This window comes from Oncorhynchus clarkii, chromosome 18 (genome assembly GCF_045791955.1).
Source record: "Oncorhynchus clarkii lewisi isolate Uvic-CL-2024 chromosome 18, UVic_Ocla_1.0, whole genome shotgun sequence".
Taxonomy (NCBI): domain Eukaryota; kingdom Metazoa; phylum Chordata; class Actinopteri; order Salmoniformes; family Salmonidae; genus Oncorhynchus; species Oncorhynchus clarkii.
The window spans coordinates 3,107,627-3,129,193 of NC_092164.1; the positions used below are offsets into that span (position 1 = coordinate 3,107,627).

General features: G+C 38.7%; 1 protein-coding gene across 2 annotated transcripts; it reads right to left on the bottom strand.

Moving 5' to 3' along the window:
• Window positions 1–210: 210 nt before the first annotated feature.
• LOC139372850 (oocyte zinc finger protein XlCOF6-like) lies at window positions 211–16,555 on the bottom strand. 2 transcript variants are annotated; one of them, XM_071112685.1, is made up of 5 exons: window positions 16,463–16,555; window positions 15,255–15,493; window positions 9,399–9,638; window positions 3,730–3,978; window positions 211–2,951 (listed from the first exon to the last, which is right to left on the bottom strand). In XM_071112685.1, the coding sequence occupies exons 2-5, from the start codon at window positions 15,355–15,357 to the stop codon at window positions 1,861–1,863; spliced, it is 1,683 nt and encodes a 560-aa protein (XP_070968786.1). In that variant the 5' UTR covers window positions 15,358–15,493; window positions 16,463–16,555; the 3' UTR covers window positions 211–1,860. The 2 variants fall into 2 exon arrangements, with proteins under 2 accessions (XP_070968786.1, XP_070968787.1); XM_071112686.1 differs by lacking the exon at window positions 16,463–16,555 and having other exon boundaries at window positions 15,255–15,798.
• Window positions 16,556–21,567: the final 5,012 nt, after the last annotated feature.

Consider the following 21,567-nt stretch of genomic DNA (forward strand, 5'->3'; position numbering starts at 1 on the left):
AGCCTGATAACACATCACTCCCAAAAGACATAAGCAGAAATGTAGCAGCCTATACACCTAATCATTAGTGATCTGACATGCTGTATTACATGGAAACTGTAGGCTACTAACAACAGCTGCTACATAGTCTAGTTTACTATGGCCCTGTCCCTCTGACCAGGGTAAACACAGTGGTAATGTTGTGTATTGTATATACAGTATTTCACTTCAAACAGTTTATTTCATTTAATTATACACAAGAGAGAAAAAAAATGTACAAACATAATTTTTCATTACATTCTTGTCAGTTAGCAGATGCTCTTATCCAAAGAGATTTACAGGACAAATAAGGGTACAGGACAAATAAGGGTTAATTGGCTTGCTCAAGGGCACAATGACAGATTTTTACACCTAGTCGGCTCGGGTTTCAAACCAGCAACCTTTCAGTTACTGGCCCAACACTCTTAACCACTAGGCTACCTGCCACCAGATCAATTAACTTCAATACAGTTATTCAAATACATTCATCAATGACTACAATAATGAATCAAGTATTAAAGACAATTAAATAAAGAAGTAGTAGATTCAGTCTGTTAATCATTAAACAAAAGTGGATGCATGGATGCATGCAGTGGTGTAAAGTACTAAAGAATAAATTATTTGAAGACCTAGTTCATCTGTACTTTACTATTTATATATATATTTTTTGTTTTTAATTTTACCCCTTTTTTTTAGAATAATTTCTTTAAATAACTAATTTAGACGTTTTTGGGGCGTATCTGTACTTTACTATTTATATTGTTGACAACTTTTATTTCACTACATTCCTAAAGAAAATATGTACTTTTTACTCCTTACATTTTCCCTGACCCCCAAAAGTACTTGTTACATTGTTTATGATTAGCAGGACAGAAAATGGTCCAGTTCACACACTTATCAAGAGAACATCCCTGGTCCTCCCCACTGCCTCTGATCTGGCAGACTCACTAAACACAAATGCTTCGTTTGTAAATTATATCTGAGTGTTGGATTGAGCTCCCTGGCTATCCGTACTATATATTTTTTTTAAAGACAAATGTGCCGCCTGGTTTGCTTAATTGAAGGAATTTGAAATGATTAATACTTTTACTTTTGATACTTAAGTATCTTTACAACCAAATACTTTTACTCAAGTAGTATTTTAATGGGTGACTCACTTTCACTTGAGTCATTTTCTATTAAGGTATCATTACTTTTACTCAAGTATGACAGTTAGGTACTTTTTCCACCATTTCCTCCCATCAGCATGAAACAGCAGGAACTGGGATTCATCAGACCAGGCAGTACGTTTCCAATTTTCCAGTGTCCAGTGTTTTCATTCCTTAGCCCACTGCAACCGCAGTTTGTTTTTTGTTGAAAGCTAATGAGGATCTATAATAAATACACAACAACTAGATCATTAAGGATGATCGCTTTCACCTGGGTTCAGCTGGTCAGTCTATGTCAAGGAAAGAACAGGTGTCGTTAATGTTCTATACACTCAGTGCATGTTGTGTCTACTAGCTCAATCCCACAGAAAACTGCAGAGTGAAGCAGTACCACTCAGTTAACCATCAGACTCCACTGTGAGAAGCCTCACAAAGGATATTCAACCTTAAGGGCAAATCCAAGGTCATCTCAATATCTTTACAGTAGATGCTAACAACACTCACCAAAACTGTCAAGGTGTACACTGATCAGTAAAGACAGGCTAACATTCTATAATGCTCCATTCCCTCTGTACAGTTCTCTCTCAGTGAGAAACAACAGGATAACAATTGAGTGTTCTACGCTTTCTTCATTTGATTCAATTCAACGTTGCCAATTATTTAATGACATGAGAATTAAGTGTAGTGTCTAATCTTAGCTGGTCTGAGAAAACTTCTCTCCTTTATGTATACATTGGTGTCTTTTTAAATGGCCCAATCTGTAGAATCTCTTCTCACAGTCAGTGCAGTGATAAGGCTTCTCTCCTGTGTGTAAACGTTGATGTCGTTTTAAGTTGCACAGTAGAGAGAAACTCGCCGCACAGTCAGAGCAGGAGTAAGGCTTCTCTCCTGTGTGTATACTTTCATGTCGTTTTAAGTGGCACAGTACAGAGAAACTCGCCGCACAGTCAGAGCAGATGTAAGGCTTCTCTCCTGTGTGTGTTCTCTGATGAACTTTTAGCCTAGTTGATGTTGTGAAGCATTTTACACAATCAGAGCAAGAGTAAGGCTTCTCTCCTGTGTGTGTTCTTTTATGGACTTTTAGCTCAGTTGATGTTGTGAAGCATTTTACACAGTCAGAGCAGGAGTAAGGCTTCTCTCCTGTATGTATATGTTTATGTGTTTTTAAGTGGCCCAGTCGAGAGAAACTCTTTCCACAGTCAGAGCAGGAGTAAGGCTTCTCTCCCGTATGTATATGTTGGTGTCTTTTTAAGTGGCCCAGTAGAGAGAAACTCTTTCCACAGTCAGAGCAGGAGTAAGGCTTCTCTCCTGTGTGTATACATTCATGTCGTTTTAAGTTGCACAGTAGAGAGAACCTCGCCGCACAGTCAGAGCAGGAATAAAGCTTCTCTCCTGTGTGTATACGTTCATGTCGTTTTAAGTTGCGCAGTAGAGAGAAACTCGCCTTACAGTCAGAGCAGATGTAAGGCTTCTCTCCTGTGTGTGTTCTTTGATGAACTTTTAGCCTAGTTGATGTTGTGAAGCATTTTACACAGTCAGAGCAGGAGAACAGCTTCTCTCCTGTGTGCACTCTCTGATGAACTGTCAGAGCCTTGGATGTTGTGAAATTCTTCCCACCGTCAGTATGGGAATGCCGATTCTCTCCTGTGTGTATTTTTAGGTGTACTTTTAGCTTTGATAGAAATGGGAAAATCTCCTCACAATGTGGGCAGGGGTGAGACCTCTTAGCTCTGTGATCTTCCTGCTGTTGCTCTCTAGATGTAGAGAATGTCTCAACATTGTCTCCTGTGTGAACAACATCAGAAGAACCAGTCAGTTGATGTGATATACATGTCAATCACATGTATTTTATGTAGCCCTTTTTACATCAGAAGTTGTCACAAAGTGCTTTACAGAAACCCAGCCTCAATCCCCAAAGAGCAAGCAACGTAGATGTAGAAACAAAGTGGCCACGAAAAACTTGCCAGCAAGCAGGAACCTAGGAAGAAACATAGAGAGGAACCAGGCTCAAATGGGGGGCCAGTACTCTTCTGGCTGTACCGGGAGACATACATATTTATATCAGTAGACTGCACAATAGAAAAGGGAACAGAACTATTCTAAAAGTGGGTAAAAGCCATATCATCCTCCCCTCACTATCAAAGGGTTAGTAACCAGGCTGTATCACATCTGGCCATGATTGGGAGTCCTATAGGGTGGCTCACAATTGGCCCAGCGTTGTCCGGGTTTGGCCGGGGGTAGGCCGTCAATGTAACTAATCATTTGTTCTTAACTGACTTGCCTACATAAATAAAGGTAAAACATGTTTTTTTTTTTTTTTTTTTTTAAAGACTCATAGAACTTTAAAACACTGGCAGATTGTCCACTTCACCACTTAGGTGTACTACTCTTTGAGCACTCCAGATATCCCAGTGAATAAAACAAATGCTGGCAATACTGGTGTCACACCATGCAAGTAGGAGTAGCATGATAAACAGTTTATCATGAAACAGTTCTACTGCAACTTTTCATACACAGTGGGAAGTTGGAACGAACAACATAGTTAGATAGAACCTGCTCTTACCATGAGAAACAGATTTACCAATCTTCTCCTCCACTTCTTCATCTTTAATGTTGACATTCAGCTCCTGTGTTTGACTGCAGTCTTCCAGCTTCACTGATGCCATCTCTGGATCCTGCAGTGCAAACTGGGCTCCACTGTCACAATCAGGACCCAGTGACTGTGGGTTTGCACTCAGTGTGGAAGGAGAGAGGCAGGCTGAGTTTGTCGTCACTGTTGATGTTACCGGCCTCAGACTTAATTCTAGTCGTCCTGTAGTAACAATGAGAAACAGACAAAAAGTTATTGTCTTGACATTTCTGGCACGTTCTTTACTCTCTATTAAAATATATTATATTTTTTATTGTGCAATTATCTAATTCAGTGCTTGACTTGGACTGAAATAGTTTGATACTCATTTTAGGTGGCGGGGTACTGTTTATATTTAGGTGCAGCAGCTCCACAATACTGTTGAGCTAATATTCTATAAGAGGAACTTGAGCTCAAGCAGTAGAACATTGAGGTGCTGGTCCTCAGCTCCAGTGAGCTCCTGTCCATCTAATTTCAATAGATCAGGTAGGTAAGCATTGACAACAAAACAAGAATTCATTCAAATTAGACAAAGTACACGCTACACAACGTAACTAAACTTAACCTATAGTAGATTTCTTGGATTTACATAAATTAATAAACGACTCAAAAACCATTTAGTACAAGGTTGCAGTATGTTTTAGGCAGCACTATGTACTATTTTCCTGAATAACCTTGTCTTCTCTATATTATTTAAATCAAAAACCAATTGTATTTCCCGTTCACACCATATTAACATTTATAGACAAAGAAACGGAATGTGTCTGAATATTAGTACACATGTAGGACTGATCATCATTACATTCAGCTTCAAAACAGTAGTGCGACCATGAAATTGCCTCTCTTTGACGCAGACAGAGTGGGCGCCGCCATTTTCCCAGCTTGTGAATTTTACACAAAACCAATAGCATGTAAAACGAACTCAGAAATCTCAAATAAATTGATTTGATTATTAAATTACCTTGAGAAAATTATGTACATCCACTCAGTTCCAAGAAGGCGTAGCAGTCAGTCATCTTTGTCTTGTCCCATGTATACATTTTTCTTCGCATTCTTTTTAATATTTTTCCTAAACCTCAACTTCAAATACTCTCCTTCAACCCGCCTCACCCAATGTGGTGTGGATCTGTTTTTATTCCTAAAGTATTTCTATTTACCTCAGAACTGGAATCTCTCAACTGAAGCTAACTAGCTAACAGCTATCAGTCAGCTAACCACTGCTAGCGGCTATCAGTCAGCTAACCACTGCTAGCGGTCATCAGCTAACCTTTAGCTCGGACAGCTCTCACCAGTTCTTACAACGCATTTCAAACCAGAGCAAACCGGACCTATTTTTCTCTCCATATCCTCCGGATTCCTACCAGCAAACTCTGAACATTTTCATCTGGATCGTCACCGCTTGCTAACCAAATTTGTATACCGAGTATGTCCACATCTCCCCGTCAGACCATTTTATTGGTAAACTACATGGTAATTTTAAAATTTGAATTTTTTTAGTGATCCAATACATAATATAGTACTCTTATCATAATTTGGTTTTAATCCAGAGAGAATAGCAAAAGTATCTAGATCCTCTATGAGGCCGTGGAGAGACTCTAATTCTGGTTTTAAAAGAAAACATAAATCATCAGCGTACAATGACACCTTAGTTTTTAAGCCACAGATTTTGTAATCCCTAAATATTATTGTTTGATCTAATCTTAACAGCTAACATTTCGATGGCAATAATAAATAGATATGCCGATAGTGGACAACCTTGTTTTATTCCTCTAAATAGTTTAAAAGTTTGAGATGTAGACATTATTTACTATTTTACACTTAGGGTTACTATACATAACTTTAACCCATTTTATAAAAAGATTTCCCAAAACTGAAATATTCTAGGCATTTATACAAACTCCAGTCGTACTTTATCAAAAGCCTTCTCAAAATCAGCTATGAAAACCAGGCCTGGTGTCCCTGATATTTCATAGTTTTCTATTATTTCTAGTAGTTGTCGTATATTATCTCCAATGTATCGTCCATGTAAAAAAACCTGTCTGATTACTATGAATAATAGCTGACAATACTTTAATTCTATGCGCCAAGCATTTAGCTAGAATTTTTGCATCACAACACTGAAGTGTAAGAGGTCTCCAATTTTTAAATGGACTGGATCTTTATATATATATATATATATACACACACACACCACTTTGGTCCTGTTTCAGTAATAATGATATCAGACCTTCTTGTTGTGTGTCTGATAATCTACCATTTATATAGGAGTGGTTAAAACATGCTAATAATGGTCCTTTGAGTATATAAAAAAAAAGATGTGTATACTTCCACTGGTATGCCATCCAGCCCTGGAGTTTTCCCATCCTTAAAGGCCCCAATTTCATCAAGCAGTTCCTCCTCTGTAATTTGGCCTTCATATGAGTCTCTCTCTACAGATGTTAATTTTAACATTATTATTAGGAAAAAAATCCTCCTCTGTAATTTGGCCTTCATATGAGTCTTTCTCTACAGATGTTAATTTTAACATTATTATTAGGAAAAAAATCCATACAATTAGTTTCAGTTAGTGGAGATGGAGGAGCCTGAAACACAAACATATTCTTAAAGTACTTTACTTCCTCTTTCAAAATATAATTTGGTGAATCATGCGTGACTCCATCATTTGTAACAAGTTTTAATACTTTTAATACTTTTTTTTTGTAGCATTTCTATATTGAAGATTGAAATAGAATTTGGTGCATTTCCCCCCATATTCCATCCAGTTCGCTTTATTTTTATAATATATTACACTGGATCTTTCTTAATTCCTCCATTACCTTTTTGTTTTTCCTCTAACTTATTCTGTGCCTCTATGGTACTGTTTTTATTGCTATCTAACTGTACTGTTAGTCCTTCAATTTCCTTTGTGAATATAGACTCTTGATCTAAATCGCTTTTGTTTTATAGAGGAGTACTGAATTGCATGGCCTCTAAAGGCACACTTAAGTGTCCCATACAATAAGGGGATCTGCTGTACCCATGTTATGTCTGAAAAAGTCAGTTATAAATTCTCCTGTCCTAGTTCTAAACAATTTATCATCTAGTAGGCTTTGATTAAATTTCCAATATCCTCGCCCACGTGGAAATTCTGTAAGAGAAATATATATATATATATATATCTCAATAATGTGATGATCCGACCGCATTCTGTCCCCTATCAACACTTTTTAGACTTTTGGTGCCAGAGAGAATGGCATAAGAAAGTAGTCAAGACGACTAGCTTGATTAAGCCTCCGCCATGTATATCTCACTAGGTCAGGGTATTTAAGTCTCCATATATCCACTAATTCCTTAAGTGCCTGAGGGTGATAGTTTGTAGTGCGATTTCCTTTCCGGTCCATAGAGGTATTTAGAGACCGTATTAAAATATCCCACTATAATAATAGTCTAGTGTTGCTTGTAGAGTTGATAAATTCTTATATATATTTTCAAAGAAGTTTGGATCATCATTATTTGGACCGTATAGGTTAATAAGCCATATCTGTTTATTGTCCAATAACATATTTAAAATAATCCATCTACCTTGATGATCTGTTTGGACAAGTTGCACATTTGGATCAAAATGACTGTTAATTAATACCATTACCCCTTTTGAATTTCTTTGCCCATGGGAGAAATATATTTCGCCCCCCAGTACATTTTTTGTTGAATGGGTTTCCTGTAAACAATAGATATTATATTCCTTCTCTTTTAGCCAGGTAAATACTGATCGTCTTTTCTTATTACCTGCTAGGCCATTACAATTGTAACTGGCTATACTTATTTCACCACTTACCATAATGAGACAACTTTCAATTCTATTTATCAAAATATATGATTATAAACGTACCATTAAAAAGTAACATGATGATGGAGTGTCTATATAGCTGTACCATGATATTTGCATTGCTACTAGGTAAACCTCCAATTGGTCCCTACTATTCCACCCGCTAAAAGCCCTCATCCCGAGTTGGGTTGTCATCCCAATGCCGGCAGACCACCCCCGACCCCCCGTATCCCATAGCCCTGAACAGATTGGGATCCATCCTTCGAAAAGAGCACAGTGCCATTTACCGAGTTGAAGTAGATCAACTGCCAAATGCCTTTCCATCACCCTCACCCCGATTTGTATTATATATAGCTCAGGATCATCCTCTATCGTCCCTAACATCTTTTACTCCTTCGCAACATTTGTGGGATACACACATACACCCACACACACACTCAACCCTTTCCCCCCACACAACCATAAACTCACATTCTCAACAGTTGCACCATCCCAGAGCCCAACTCAAGAAAGGTCTTGATTTACAAATGCACTTACAGTTGCAGCTGTATGAGACGGCCTGCAAGACAGCACAAAAAAATGGGCAGAAATTGAGAGATTTTATGAACCATTGTCACATCCTAGATGATGGAGGTCAAATGTACACCTTTTCCCTGAAACACCCACAATACGGTCACCCGTATTGACCATATTCCCAAGCATCTCCATGCAGTCAGACTTTGATTTTGCGCCACCAGGGTCACAATAATATACCCCCTCTCTGAATGTCAGAGTGTGACCCCCTCCCCATGGGTTACTGCAGCTAGTGTTGCCAGCACTGCCACTGCCTGGGGGCACCCCACCGGAATCCCCACCGGCTAGGTACAAGGTCATCAAAGTTCTCATTAGCAGCTTTGAGAATTTCCTTGTGTAGTATGCTCTCCCTTTAGGGGGCTTTGGCTTTGCAGGACCAATCCTGCCATGCAGGCTCAGAATCTTGAGGGGGCAGTGATGGTCTAGATCTCTGATCGCATTTTGGCTGCATACAGACCACTTACAGCAGGCCCATAAAACAGTTAGGGACTTCTCCTTAGTATCTGGGTCATTCAGGTGGGTGTCTAGTCCATGAGGAGATGCACTGCAGTACTTAATGCAGCTGGTGGCCACACCAGATACCGACTGTTACTTTTGATTTTGACCCATTATTGACCCATTCTTTTATTTCTGTTCGTCACATGTCCATGGAACTAGTTCAGTTTATGTCTGTTGTTGAATCTTGTTATTTTACATACAAATATTTACACATGAAGTTTGCTGAAAATAAACACAGTTGACTGTAAGAGGACGTTTCTTATTTTGCAGTTAATTTTTTACCTTGTCAGCTCAGGGATTCGATCCAGCAACCTTTTGATAACTGGCCCATCTCTCCAACCACTAGGCATTACCTGTACGTAATTAATCTCAGTAGGCTGTGCAATACAAAAGGGGAATAAAACTAATCTAAAACTATCTCACAAGTCATGAAAATGATGAGCCATATCATTCTCCACTCACTATCACAAGGGTTAGAAACTACACAGACTCATTTCATAGAATTTAAAAACACTGTCAGTTTTACTACACTTCTTCAGTCTACTCTCTGAACACTACAGATCGCCCAGTGAATAAAACAAATGCTGGCAATACTGGTGTCAAATCATGCAAGTGTCAGTAACATGAAATAATATTTACGTTCTCATTGAAACAGTTATACTGCAACTTTTCATGCTCAGCGGAGAAGTTGTAACGAACAACAAAATTAGACAGAACCAGCTCTTACCATGACTAACTGATGTCCCAATCTTCTCCTCCTCTTCTTCATCTTTAATGTTGACATTCAGCTCTATTGTTTGACTGCAGTCTTCCAGCTTCACTGATGCCATCTCTGGATCCTGCAGTGAAAACTGGGCTCCACTATCACAATCAGGACCCAGTGACTGTAGGTTTGGACTCAGTGTGGAAGGAGAGAGGCAGGCTGGGTTTGTCCTCACTGTTGATGTTACTGGCCTCATACCTGAGTCTGCAAATAGTATACGAGAAACAGTTTTGGCAAGGTCTTTATTAAATATATACAGTGCCTTGCGAAAGTATTCGGCCCCCTTGAACTATGAGACCTTTTGCCACATTTCAGGCTTCAAACATAAAGATATAAAACTGTATTTTTTTGTGAAGAATCAACAACAAGTGGGACACAATCATGAAGTGGAACGACATTTATTGGATATTTCAAACTTTTTTAACAAATAAAAAACTGAAAAATTGGGCGTGCAAAATTATTCAGCCCCTTTACTTTCAGTGCAGCAAACTCTCTTCAGAAGTTCAGTGAGGATCTCTGAATGATCCAATGTTGACCTAAATGACTAATGATGATAAATACAATCCACCTGTGTGTAATCAAGTCTCCGTATAAATGCACCTGCACTGTGATAGTCTCAGAGGTCCGTTAAAAGCGCAGAGAGCATCATGAAGAACAAGGAACACACCAGGCAGGTCCGAGATACTGTTGTGAAGAAGTTTAAAGCCAGATTTGGATACAAAAAGATTTCCCAAGCTTTAAACATCCCAAGGAGCACTGTGCAAGCGATAATATTGAAATGGAAGGAGTATCAGACCACTGCAAATCTACCAAGACCTGGCCGTCCCTCTAAACTTTCAGCTCATACAAGGAGAAGACTGATCAGAGATGCAGCCAAGAGGCCCATGATCACTCTGGATGAACTGCAGAGATCTACAGCTGAGGTGGGAGACTCTGTCCATAGGACAACAATCAGTCGTATATTGCACAAATCTGGCCTTTATGGAAGAGTGGCAAGAAGAAAGCCATTTCTTAAAGATATCCATAAAAAGTGTTGTTTAAAGTTTGCCACAAGCCACCTGGGAGACACACCAAACATGTGGAAGAAGGTGCTCTGGTCAGATGAAACCAAAATTGAACTTTTTGGCAACAATGCAAAACGTTATGTTTGGCGTAAAAGCAACACAGCTCATCACCCTGAACACACCATCCCCACTGTCAAACATGGTGGTGGCAGCATCATGGTTTGGGCCTGCTTTTCTTCAGCAGGGACAGGGAAGATGGTTCAAATTGATGGGAAGATGGATGGAGCCAAATACAGGACCATTCTGGAAGAAAACCTGATGGAGTCTGCAAAAGACCTGAGACTGGGACGGAGATTTGTCTTCCAACAAGACAATGATCCAAAACATAAAGCAAAATCTACAATGGAATGGTTCAAAAATAAACATATTCAGGTGTTAGAATGGCCAAGTCAAAGTCCAGACCTGAATCCAATCGAGAATCTGTGGAAAGAACTGAAAACTGCTGTTCACAAATGCTCTCCATCCAACCTCACTGAGCTCGAGCTGTTTTGCAAGGAGGAATGGGAAAAAATGTCAGTCTCTCGATGTGCAAAACTGATAGAGACATACCCCAAGCGACTTACAGCTGTAATCGCAGCAAAAGGTGGCGCTACAAAGTATTAACTTAAGGGGGCCGAATAATTTTGCACGCCCAATTTTTCAGTTTTTGATTTGTTAAAAAAGTTTGAAATATCCAATAAATGTCGTTCCACTTCATGATTGTGTCCCACTTGTTGTTGATTCTTCACAAAAAAATACAGTTTTATATCTTTATGTTTGAAGCCTGAAATGTGACAAAAGGTCGCAAAGTTCAAGGGGGCCGAATACTTTCGCAAGGCACTGTATATATATATATATTTTGTTCAATTATCTAATTAAGTGCTTGACTTGGACTGAAATAGTTGCCGATACTCATTTTGGGTGCCGTTACTGTTTATATTTAGGTGCAGGAGCTCCACAATACTTTTGAGCTAAAACTTAACCTGTAGTAGATAAATGCATAAATTACTCAAACCATTTTGTACAAGGTTACAGTTTGTTTTAGGCAGCACTATTTGACATTTTAATTGAAAACCTTGTATTCATGGTTTACTTCAAAAAACAATTGTATTTCCTGTTCACACCACAGTAACGTTTATAGATAAAGACAAACTGAATGTGTCAATATTATTTCACATGTAGTAAACCGATAATCAATACCTTTATCTCCAAAACAGTAGTGCAACCGTAAAATTGTCTCTCTGCTGCATCCACACTGCCTGCACTGAAGTCTGTTGACACAGACCGAGTGGGGGCCGCCATTTTACCAGCTTGTGAATATTTCCTTTCATGGAGTTCTATGGACAATTCCTTCCACCTCATGACTTGGTTTTTGCTCTGACATGCACGGCCAAATATGGGACCTTATATAGACAGGTGTGTACCTTTACAAATCATGTCCAATCAATTGAATTTACCACAGGTTGACAACAATCAAGTTGTAGAAACATCTCAACGATGATCAATGGAAACAGGATGCACCTGAGCTCAATGTCAAGTCTCATAGCAAAGAGTCTGAATACTTATGTAAATAAGGTATCCATTTTTTTTATTTTTTATAAATGTTTAAACATTTCTAAAAACCTGCGTTTGCTTTGTCATTATGGGGTATTGTGATGTCATTATGGGGTATTGTGATGTCATTATGGGGTATTGTGATGTCATTATGGGGTATTGTGTGTAGATTGATGAGGGACATTTTTCATTTAATCAATTTTAAAATAAGGCGGTAACATAACAAAATGTGGAAAAAATCAAGGGGTCTGAATACTTTCCGAACACACTGTACGTATTCATATCAGTAGGCTGGTACTGTACGTATTCATATCAGTAGGCTGGTACTGTATGTATTCATATCAGTAGGCTGGTACTGTATGTATTCATATCAGTAGTCTGGTACTGTACGTGTTCATATCAGTAGGCTGGTACTGTACGTATTCATATCAGTAGGCTGGTACTGTACGTATTCATATCAGTAGGCTGGTACTGTATGTATTCATATCAGTAGTCTGGTAGTGTATGTATTCATATCAGTAGTCTGGTAGTGTATGTATTCATATCAGTAGGCTGGTAGTGTATGTATTCATATCAGTAGTCTGGTACTGTACGTATTCATATCAGTAGTCTGGTAGTGTATGCATTCATATCAGTAGGCTGGTAGTGTATGTATTCATATCAGTAGGCTGGTACTGTACGTATTCATATCAGTAGGCTGGTACTGTATGTATTCATATCAGTAGTCTGGTACTGTATGTATTCATATCAGTAGGCTGGTACTGTACGTATTCATATCAGTAGGCTGGTACTGTACGTATTCATATCAGTAGGCTGGTACTGTACGTATTCATATCAGTAGGCTGGTAGTGTATGTATTCATATCAGTAGGCTGGTAGTGTATGTATTCATATCAGTAGGCTGGTAGTGTATGTATTCATATCAGTAGTCTGGTAGTGTATGTATTCATATCAGTAGTCTGGTAGTGTATGTATTCATATCAGTAGGCTGGTACTGTATGTATTCATATCAGTAGTCTGGTACTGTACGTATTCATATCAGTAGGCTGGTACTGTACGTATTCATATCAGTAGGCTGGTACTGTACGTATTCATATCAGTAGTCTGGTACTGTACGTATTCATATCAGTAGGCTGTGCAATACAAAAGGGGAATACAACTATTCTAAAAGTATCTCCTAAGACAAGAAAAGTATGAGCTATATCATCCTCCACTCAGTATCACAAGGGTTAGAAACTACACAGACTCACTTCATAGAACTTTAAAACACTGGCAGTTTGTCTACTTCACTTCTTTAGTCTACTCTCTGAGCACTCCAGATAGACCAGTTAATAAAACAAATGTTGACAATACTGGTGTCAAACCTCCAAGTCTCAGTAGCATGAAATAACATCTACCTTCTCATTAAAACAGTTCATCATGAAATCCTGCCCTGCCTTTCTAAAGTCTTCAAAAGCAAAGTGAACAAACAGATCACCGACCATCTCGAATCCCACCGTACCTTCTCCACTACACAATCTGGTTTCCGAGCTGGTCACGGGTGCACCTCAGTCACGCTCAAGGTCCTAAACGATATTACAACTGCCATCGATAAAAGACAGTAGTGTGCAGCCGTCTTCATTGACCTGGCCAAGGCTTTCGACTCTGTCAATCACCACATTCTTATTGGCAGACTCAACAGCCTTGGTTTCTCAAATGACTGCCTCGCTTGGTTCACCAACTACATCTCAGACAGAGTTCAGTCTATCAAATCGGAGGGCCTGTTGTCCGGACATCTGGCAGTCTCTGGGGGTTCCACAGGGTTAAATTCTCTGTATATATCAATGATCTCGCTCTTGCTGCTGGTGATTCTCTGATCTACCTCTACGCAGACGACACCATTCTGTATACCTCCGGCCCTTCTTTGGACACTGTGTTAAACCTCCAGATGAGCTTCAATGCTATACAACACTCCTTCAGTGGCCCCCAACTGCTCTTAAATGCTAGTAAAGCTAAATGCATGCTCATCAACCAATCGCTGCCCGTACCCGCCCGCCCGACTAGCATCACTACCCTGGACGGTTCTGACTTAGAATATGTGGACAACTACAAATACCTAGGTGTTTGGTTAGACTGTAAACTCTCCTTCCAGACTCATATTAAGCATCTCCAATCCAAAAATAAATCTAGAATCGGCTTCCTATTTCACAACAAAGCCTCCTTCACTCGTGCTGCCAAACATACCCTCGTAAAACTGACTATCCTACCGATCCTTGACTTCGGCGATGTCATTTACAAAATAGCCTCCAACAGTACTCAGCAAATTGGATGTAGTCTACCACAATGCCATCCGTTTTGTCACCAAAGCCCCATATACTACCCACCACTGCGACCTGTATGCTCTCGTTGGCTGGCCCTCGCTTCATATTCGTCACCAAACCCATTGGCTCCAGGTCATCTATAAGTTTTTGCTAGGTAAAGAACTGCCTTATCTCAGCTCACTGGTCACCATAGCAACACCGACCAGTAGCATGAGGTGCAGCAGGCATATTACACTGGTCATCCCCAAAGCAAACTCCTCTTTTGGCCGCCTCTCCTTCCAGTTCTCTGCTGTTAATGACTGGAACGAATTGCAAAAAATTACTGAAGCTGGAGTCTTATCTCCCTCACTAACTTTAAGCGTCAGCTGTCAGAGCAGCTTACCGATCATTGTACCTGTACACAGCCCATCTGTAAATAGCCCACCCAACTACCTCATCCCCATATTGTTATTTACTTTTGCACCTCAGTATCTCTACTTGCACATCATCATCTGCACATCTATCACTCCAGTGTTAATGCTACATTGTAATTATTTCGCCACTGTGGCTTTTATTGCCTTACCTCACTAATCTTACTACATTTGCACACACTGCATATTGATTTTTTGTTTGTTTATCCCATGTGTAACTGTGTTGTTTTTGTCGCACTGCTTTGCTTTATCTTGGCCAGGTCACAGTTGTAAATGAGAACTCGTTCTCAACTGGCCCACCTGGTTAAATAAAGGTGTTCTCAACTGGCCCACCTGGTTAAATAAAGGTGTTCTCAACTGGCCCACCTGGTTAAATAAAGGTGTTCTCAACTGGCCCACCTGGTTAAATAAAGGTGAAATAAAATAAATAAAACAGTTCTACAGCAACGTTTCCTGCACAGTGGGAAGTTGGAATGAAAAACACCAACTTAAGATAGATAGAACCTGCTCTTACCATGAGAAACAGATGTCCCAATCTTCTCCTCCTCTTCTTCATCTTTAATGTTGACATTCAGCTCCAGTGTTTGACTGCAGTCTTCCAGCTTCACTGACGCCATCTCTGGATCCTGCAGTGCAAACTGGGCTCCACTGTCACAATCAGGACCCAGTGACTGTAGGTTTGAACTCAGTGTGGAAGGAGAGTGGCAGACTGGGTTTGTCCTCACTGTTGATGTTACTGGCCTCAGACTTAATCTGAGTCGGCCAGTATTAATAAAGAGAAACGGACACAAAAGTTAGTGCCAGAACTGTCAAGACTTTCTTTATTCTCTAAAAATATGGTTTATATTTAGGTAAAGGAGCTCCACAATACTGTTGAGCTAATATTCTATAAGAGGAACATGAGCTCAAACAGTAGAAATTTGAGGTGCTGGTACTCAGCTCTGGTGAGCTCCTGTCCAAGTCAAGCACTGATTTCAATAGATCTGGTAGCTAAGCATTGGCAACAAAACATTAATTAATTCACATTATACAAAGCATACACTTTAAATTAGGCTACACAACTCTAAATGTACTTAATCTATAGTAGATTTCCTGAATTCACATAAATGCATAAATTACTAAAAAAAACATTTAGTACAAGGTTGCAGTATGTTTCAGACAGCACTATGTACTATTTTCCTAAATATACCTGGTCTCCACTGTATTATTCCAATCAAAAACCAATAGTATTTCCGTTCACACCACAGTAACATTTATAGATAGACAGAAACAGCTGAATGTCTCTGAATATTAGTACACATGTAGAAAACTGATTGATAATCATTACATTTAGCTCCAAAACAGTAGTGTAACCGTAATGTTGTCTCTCTGCTGCACCCTCACTGCCTGCACTGAAGTACGTTGATGCAGACCGAGGGGGATCCGCCATTTTACCATCTCCCGAATTTTACACAAAACCAAAAACGATATGTAAAACGAACCCGGAAATCTCAAATAGATTGATCCTTTATGAAATTACCTTGACGAAATTATATACATCCACTCAGACTACCAAAGTATCTAACTATGTGACTTGAAAAAGGTGATCACGTTCACTCACGCGGTTTGACATTAAAAAAAATAGCACATAAAACCTTTATCAAACGTGATAATACCTTGACGTAATTGTTACCTAGCATGTTATGAAATGTTCTTTCGATATTAGAACGTGCTATTACATACCAGTAGTAATATATTAGAAACGGACACAGAAGTTATCGTCTCGACTGCACAATTCTGACGTATCCTTTATTCTGAAGAATGATGTGCGCCTGCGCGGAACTTCCTGTTTCCCCACTACCAGTTTCTAAACACAGAGACGTAACAACGCGAGACTTCAGAGAACGCTTGGGAAGCAGACTTCTCAAGCCGGGGTTTGAGAAGTTGAGAAGTGAACAATTCTGATACTTTTGCAGCGGCTAATGGGGATCCTAATAAATACCAAAAATATTCCGTCGGTACACACTTGAAACATGGCCATTATTTTATCAATTTCATAACTGCAGTGGCTTATTCACAATAACTGCATATGCATACTGCATACTATATACATCTTAGCATCACAGGTAGCCTAGTGGTTAGAGCGTTGGGCTATGTAGCTGGAAAGTTGCTGAATCAAATCCCCGAGTTTACATAGCATTAATCTTTCGTTCTGTCCCTGAACAATGTAGTTAACCCACCGTTCCTTAGTAGGCAGTCATTGAGATAAAGGTAAAAAAATATTTTAAAAAAATCACGAGTAGCCAGACCGAGGTGAAGTTGGTTTCATATTCAGACATTCATTCGCCAAAAGCCATTGCAATTTCAAAAATCAATAACAAATGAATTGATTGTCACAGAAACAAAAACAGATATGGTTTATTCTATAAAATCTAATCAAATATCATTTAAAACTGTATAAATCAATAACTAATTCACCGTTTGTCACAGAAACATCAAACTATGTATGATTTATTCTATAAATGTCTAGTATACTTTTACAACCTTTGCTTTGAGTAGAAATTCCCGTTTTGATTTGATAGAAATACATAAAATCTCAAATACTGCATTTAAAGATGAAGAAATCAATAACTAATTCAGTGATTGTCTCAGAAAAAAGTGAGAATATGCATTTAAAATAACTTTAAAATAAATGTTAATTTCAAGTGCAATTTGTTCTATATGATGTTAGACAATGTGTACATAAAGTTGTACAATGTTTACAATCTTAAATTGTATGTCAAATCAATGTTTGCATTTTAAGTGCAAAAGTTCCACATGTTAAAGTAGTAGGAACAACAGTAATATATTTTATACGTCTCTAATTTAACAGCAAAAAAGGCCCCTTCCAATAATTTTCTATTTTAGCTTTGTTGAAGTCCTTCATTGTCATCCCCAGACAAGCTAAATGGAACCATCTCTGGCACACAGAGCGTTCTATCTGCAGTATTAAAAACATAAAACAGGGTTATGTTTATTTACATGTAAATAACAGTTCTGGAATACCTGGAATATAATAATTATGTTACTGGCTTTTGCAATTAGGAACATTTTCAAATTGAATTGGATTTTTGTTCAATTGCTAAATTTACTTTAAAGGACATGCATTTGACCACAATCCTGACAGAAGCACACATAACTGAGGTGCTAATCATCGTTAAGTATTCAAGCAATATAAATGTTGTAATATCAAACATTACAAGAATGGCATCTTATAGATTTGATATATTTCTATCAAATCAAAACTGGAATTTGTATTCAAAACAAAGGAATTGGTTATTGATGTAAACAGCTTTACATTGCATTTAAGATGTTATATGTTTCCATCAAATCAAAACTGGATTTTTTAAATTAAAAACAAAGGTTGTAAAAGTATGCTAGACATTTATAGAATAAACTATATCTATTTTTATATCTCGGTGACAATCATTGATTTAGTTACAGATTTTTACAATTATTTATGTCTTTTTTGCAAATGTCAGTTGAATGTCAGAATGTGTGAATAAAAAAAAACAACTTTACCTCGGAAGTAGGCAGAAGTAGGCAGTTGTTCTTCAAACAACAGTAAAACTGATTGACTTTCTTCCTTCTTTCCATCTACTCCAGGGTTTAGTGCTCCAACCACTCATGGAATCTTCTGCTCAAGACGATGAACCTCAATATATAACAAAACTCCAGATAACAGGTGGTGCCCTGCTCCGAAATTATATACACAATATAATAAAATATATTGATTTAAAAAAAAATCGAATATCTTGTTAGATGTTCTGATATAGACAGAATGACTGAAGATTACCTGTCATTTCAAATCATTAGTTTACAATTTCACAACGGAATTGATTACAATTTATAACCGTCGTGCCTCAAAACTGGGAGTAGAAGAAAGAGCATGTAATTCACCCGACATTTGTTCCTCAAGACAGTAACACAACGACACAAGGATAATTGTAAGCATCAACATTTTTGAAAACGTTAGTAATTTTACATGGTTGTTATATTAATGATCATTTTCCGTTAATGTCGCAAACTATTATTTTCTCTAGGCTAACATAAGAAACTCTGCCTGGATACTTGCATGCTAACTAACATTAACTCTAACTTAGCTGCTCTAGCCTACTATGGTCCTGTCCATCTATCCAGGGTAAACAAAGCGGCAATGTTGTGTATTGTATATACAGTATTTCACTAAAAACAGTTTAATTCATTTAATTATACACATGAGAAAAAAAGGTTGCCCAGCACGAATTCATGTACAAACATTATTTGTTATTACATTCTTGTCATTTAGCAGATGTTTGTATCCAGAGCGACTTACAGGACAAATAAGAGTTAATTGGCTTGCTCAAGGGCACAATGACAGATTTTTCACCTAGTCGGCTCGGGATTCAAACCAGCGACCTTTCAGTTATTGGCCAAACACTCTTAACCGCTGGCTACCAGCCACCAGATCAATTATCTTCAATACAGTTATTCAAATACATTCATCATCAATGACTCAAATAATGAATCTAGTATTAAAATACAGTTTAATAAACACAAGTATTCGATTCATAGCCTGTTTATCATTAAACACAATTGTTTAGTAATATAAAATAATTCACCCAAACTAAAGCTGAAAACTGATCACCCCATCATCTTTATCTGATATACACTGTGTACAAAACATTAGGAACACCTTCCAAATATTGAGTTGCACCCCCCTTTGTCCTCAGAACAGCCTCAAGTCGTCGGGGCATAGACTGTCCAAGGTGTTGAGAGCGTTCACAGGGATGCTGGCCCATGTTGACTCCAATGCTTCCCACAATTGTGTCAATGTGGCTGGGAGTGGATCTCTACTCCGAATAGCTTGTTCTATCTCCTCCCACAGATGAACAATTGGATTGAGATCTGGTGACTCGTCAGGCCACTGCAGTAAACTGAATTCATTGTCATGTTCTTGGAACCATTCCTGGACAAGCCTTGTGGCATGGGGGATAATCCTGCAAATCTATTTGCAGATGGATACACTGCTGCCGTGAAGGGATGCACCTGATTGGCAAGGATGCTTTAGACATCCTGTGGCATTCAAACATTGCTCAACTTTTATCAAGGGGCCCAATGTGTACCCTGAAAACACACCCCACGCCCCATAGTCCTCCCATCATCATGAAACAGCAGGAACCGGGATTCATCAGACCAGGCAATGTTTTTAAAATTCTCCAGTGTTTTCATTCCTTAGCCCACTGCAACTGCAGTCTCTTGTTTTCTACTGAAAGCTAATGGGGATCCAAAATAAATACACAAAAACGACACTATTTTGAATCATAGTTTTTCACCTGGATTCACCTGGTCACCTATGTCATGAAAAGAGCAGGTGTTGTTCATGTTTTGTGAACAGAGTATGTAAAAAGAGTATGTTGTTTCTGCCAGCTCATTCCCACAGAAAACTGCAGAGGGAAGTAGTACAACACAGTCAACCATCAAACTCCATTTTGATACATATAACAGAGGATATTCAACCCTAAGGTAATCTCAATATCTTTACAGTAGAAACGAACAAAACACATCAAAACTGACAAGGTACAAACTGGTCCGTAAAGGAAAGAAAGGCTAACATTATATAACACTCCCTTTCCTCTGTACAGTTCTCTCATAGTAAGAAACTACAGTTGAAGTCAGAAGTTTACACACACCTTAGCCAAATACATTTAAACTCAGTTTGACAATTCCTGGCATTTAATCCTAGTAAACATTTCCTGTTTTAGGTCAGTTAGGATCACCACTTTATTTTAAGAATGTGAAATGTCAGAATAATAGTAGAGAGAATTATTTATTTCAGTTTTAATTTCTTTCATCACATTCCCAGTGGGTCAGAAGTTTGCATATACTCAATTAGTATTTGGTAGCATCTCTTTAAATTGTTTCACTTGGGTCAAACATTTCAGGTAGCCTTCCACAAGCTTTCCACAATAAGTTGGGTGAATTTTGGCCCGTTCCCCCTGACAGAGCTGTTGTAACTGAGTCAGGTTTGTAGGCCTCCTTCCTCGCGCAATCTTTTTCAGTTCTGCCCAAAAATGTTCTATAGGATTGAGGTCAGGGCTTTGTGATGGCCACTCCAATACCTTGACTTTGTTGTCCTTAAGCCATGTTGCCACAACTTTGGAAGTATACTTGGGGTCATTGTCCATTTGGAAGACCCATTTGCGACCAAGCTTTAACTTCCTGACTGATGTCTTGAGATGTTGCTTCAATATATCCACATAATTTTCTATTTTGTGAAGTGCACCATTTCCTCCTGTAGCCACGCACCCCCACAACATGATGCTGCCACCCCCACAACATGATGCTGCCCCCCCCCGTGCTTCACGGTTGGGATGGTGTTCTTCGGCTTGCAAGCCTCACCCTTTTTCCTCCAAACATAATGATAGTCATTATTGCCAAACAGTTATATTTTTGTTTTATCAGAACAGAGGAAATTTCTCAAAAAAGTACAATCTTTGTCCCCATGTGCAGTTGCAAACCATAGTCAGGTTTTTTTATGGCTGTTTTGGAGCAGTGGCTTCTTCCTTGCTGAGCGGCCTTTCAGGTTATGCCGATATAGGACTCATTTGACTGTGGACAAAGATACTTTTATACCCGTTTCCTCCAGCATCTTCACAAGGTCCTTTGCTGTATGTTCATCTCTAGGTGACAGATGGCTGCGTGGTCCCATGGTGTTTATACTTGCATACTATTTTTTGTACAAATGAACCTGTTACCTTCAGGCGTTTGGAAATTGCTCCCAAGGATGAACCAGACTTGTGGAGGTCTACAATAGTTTTTCTGGGGTC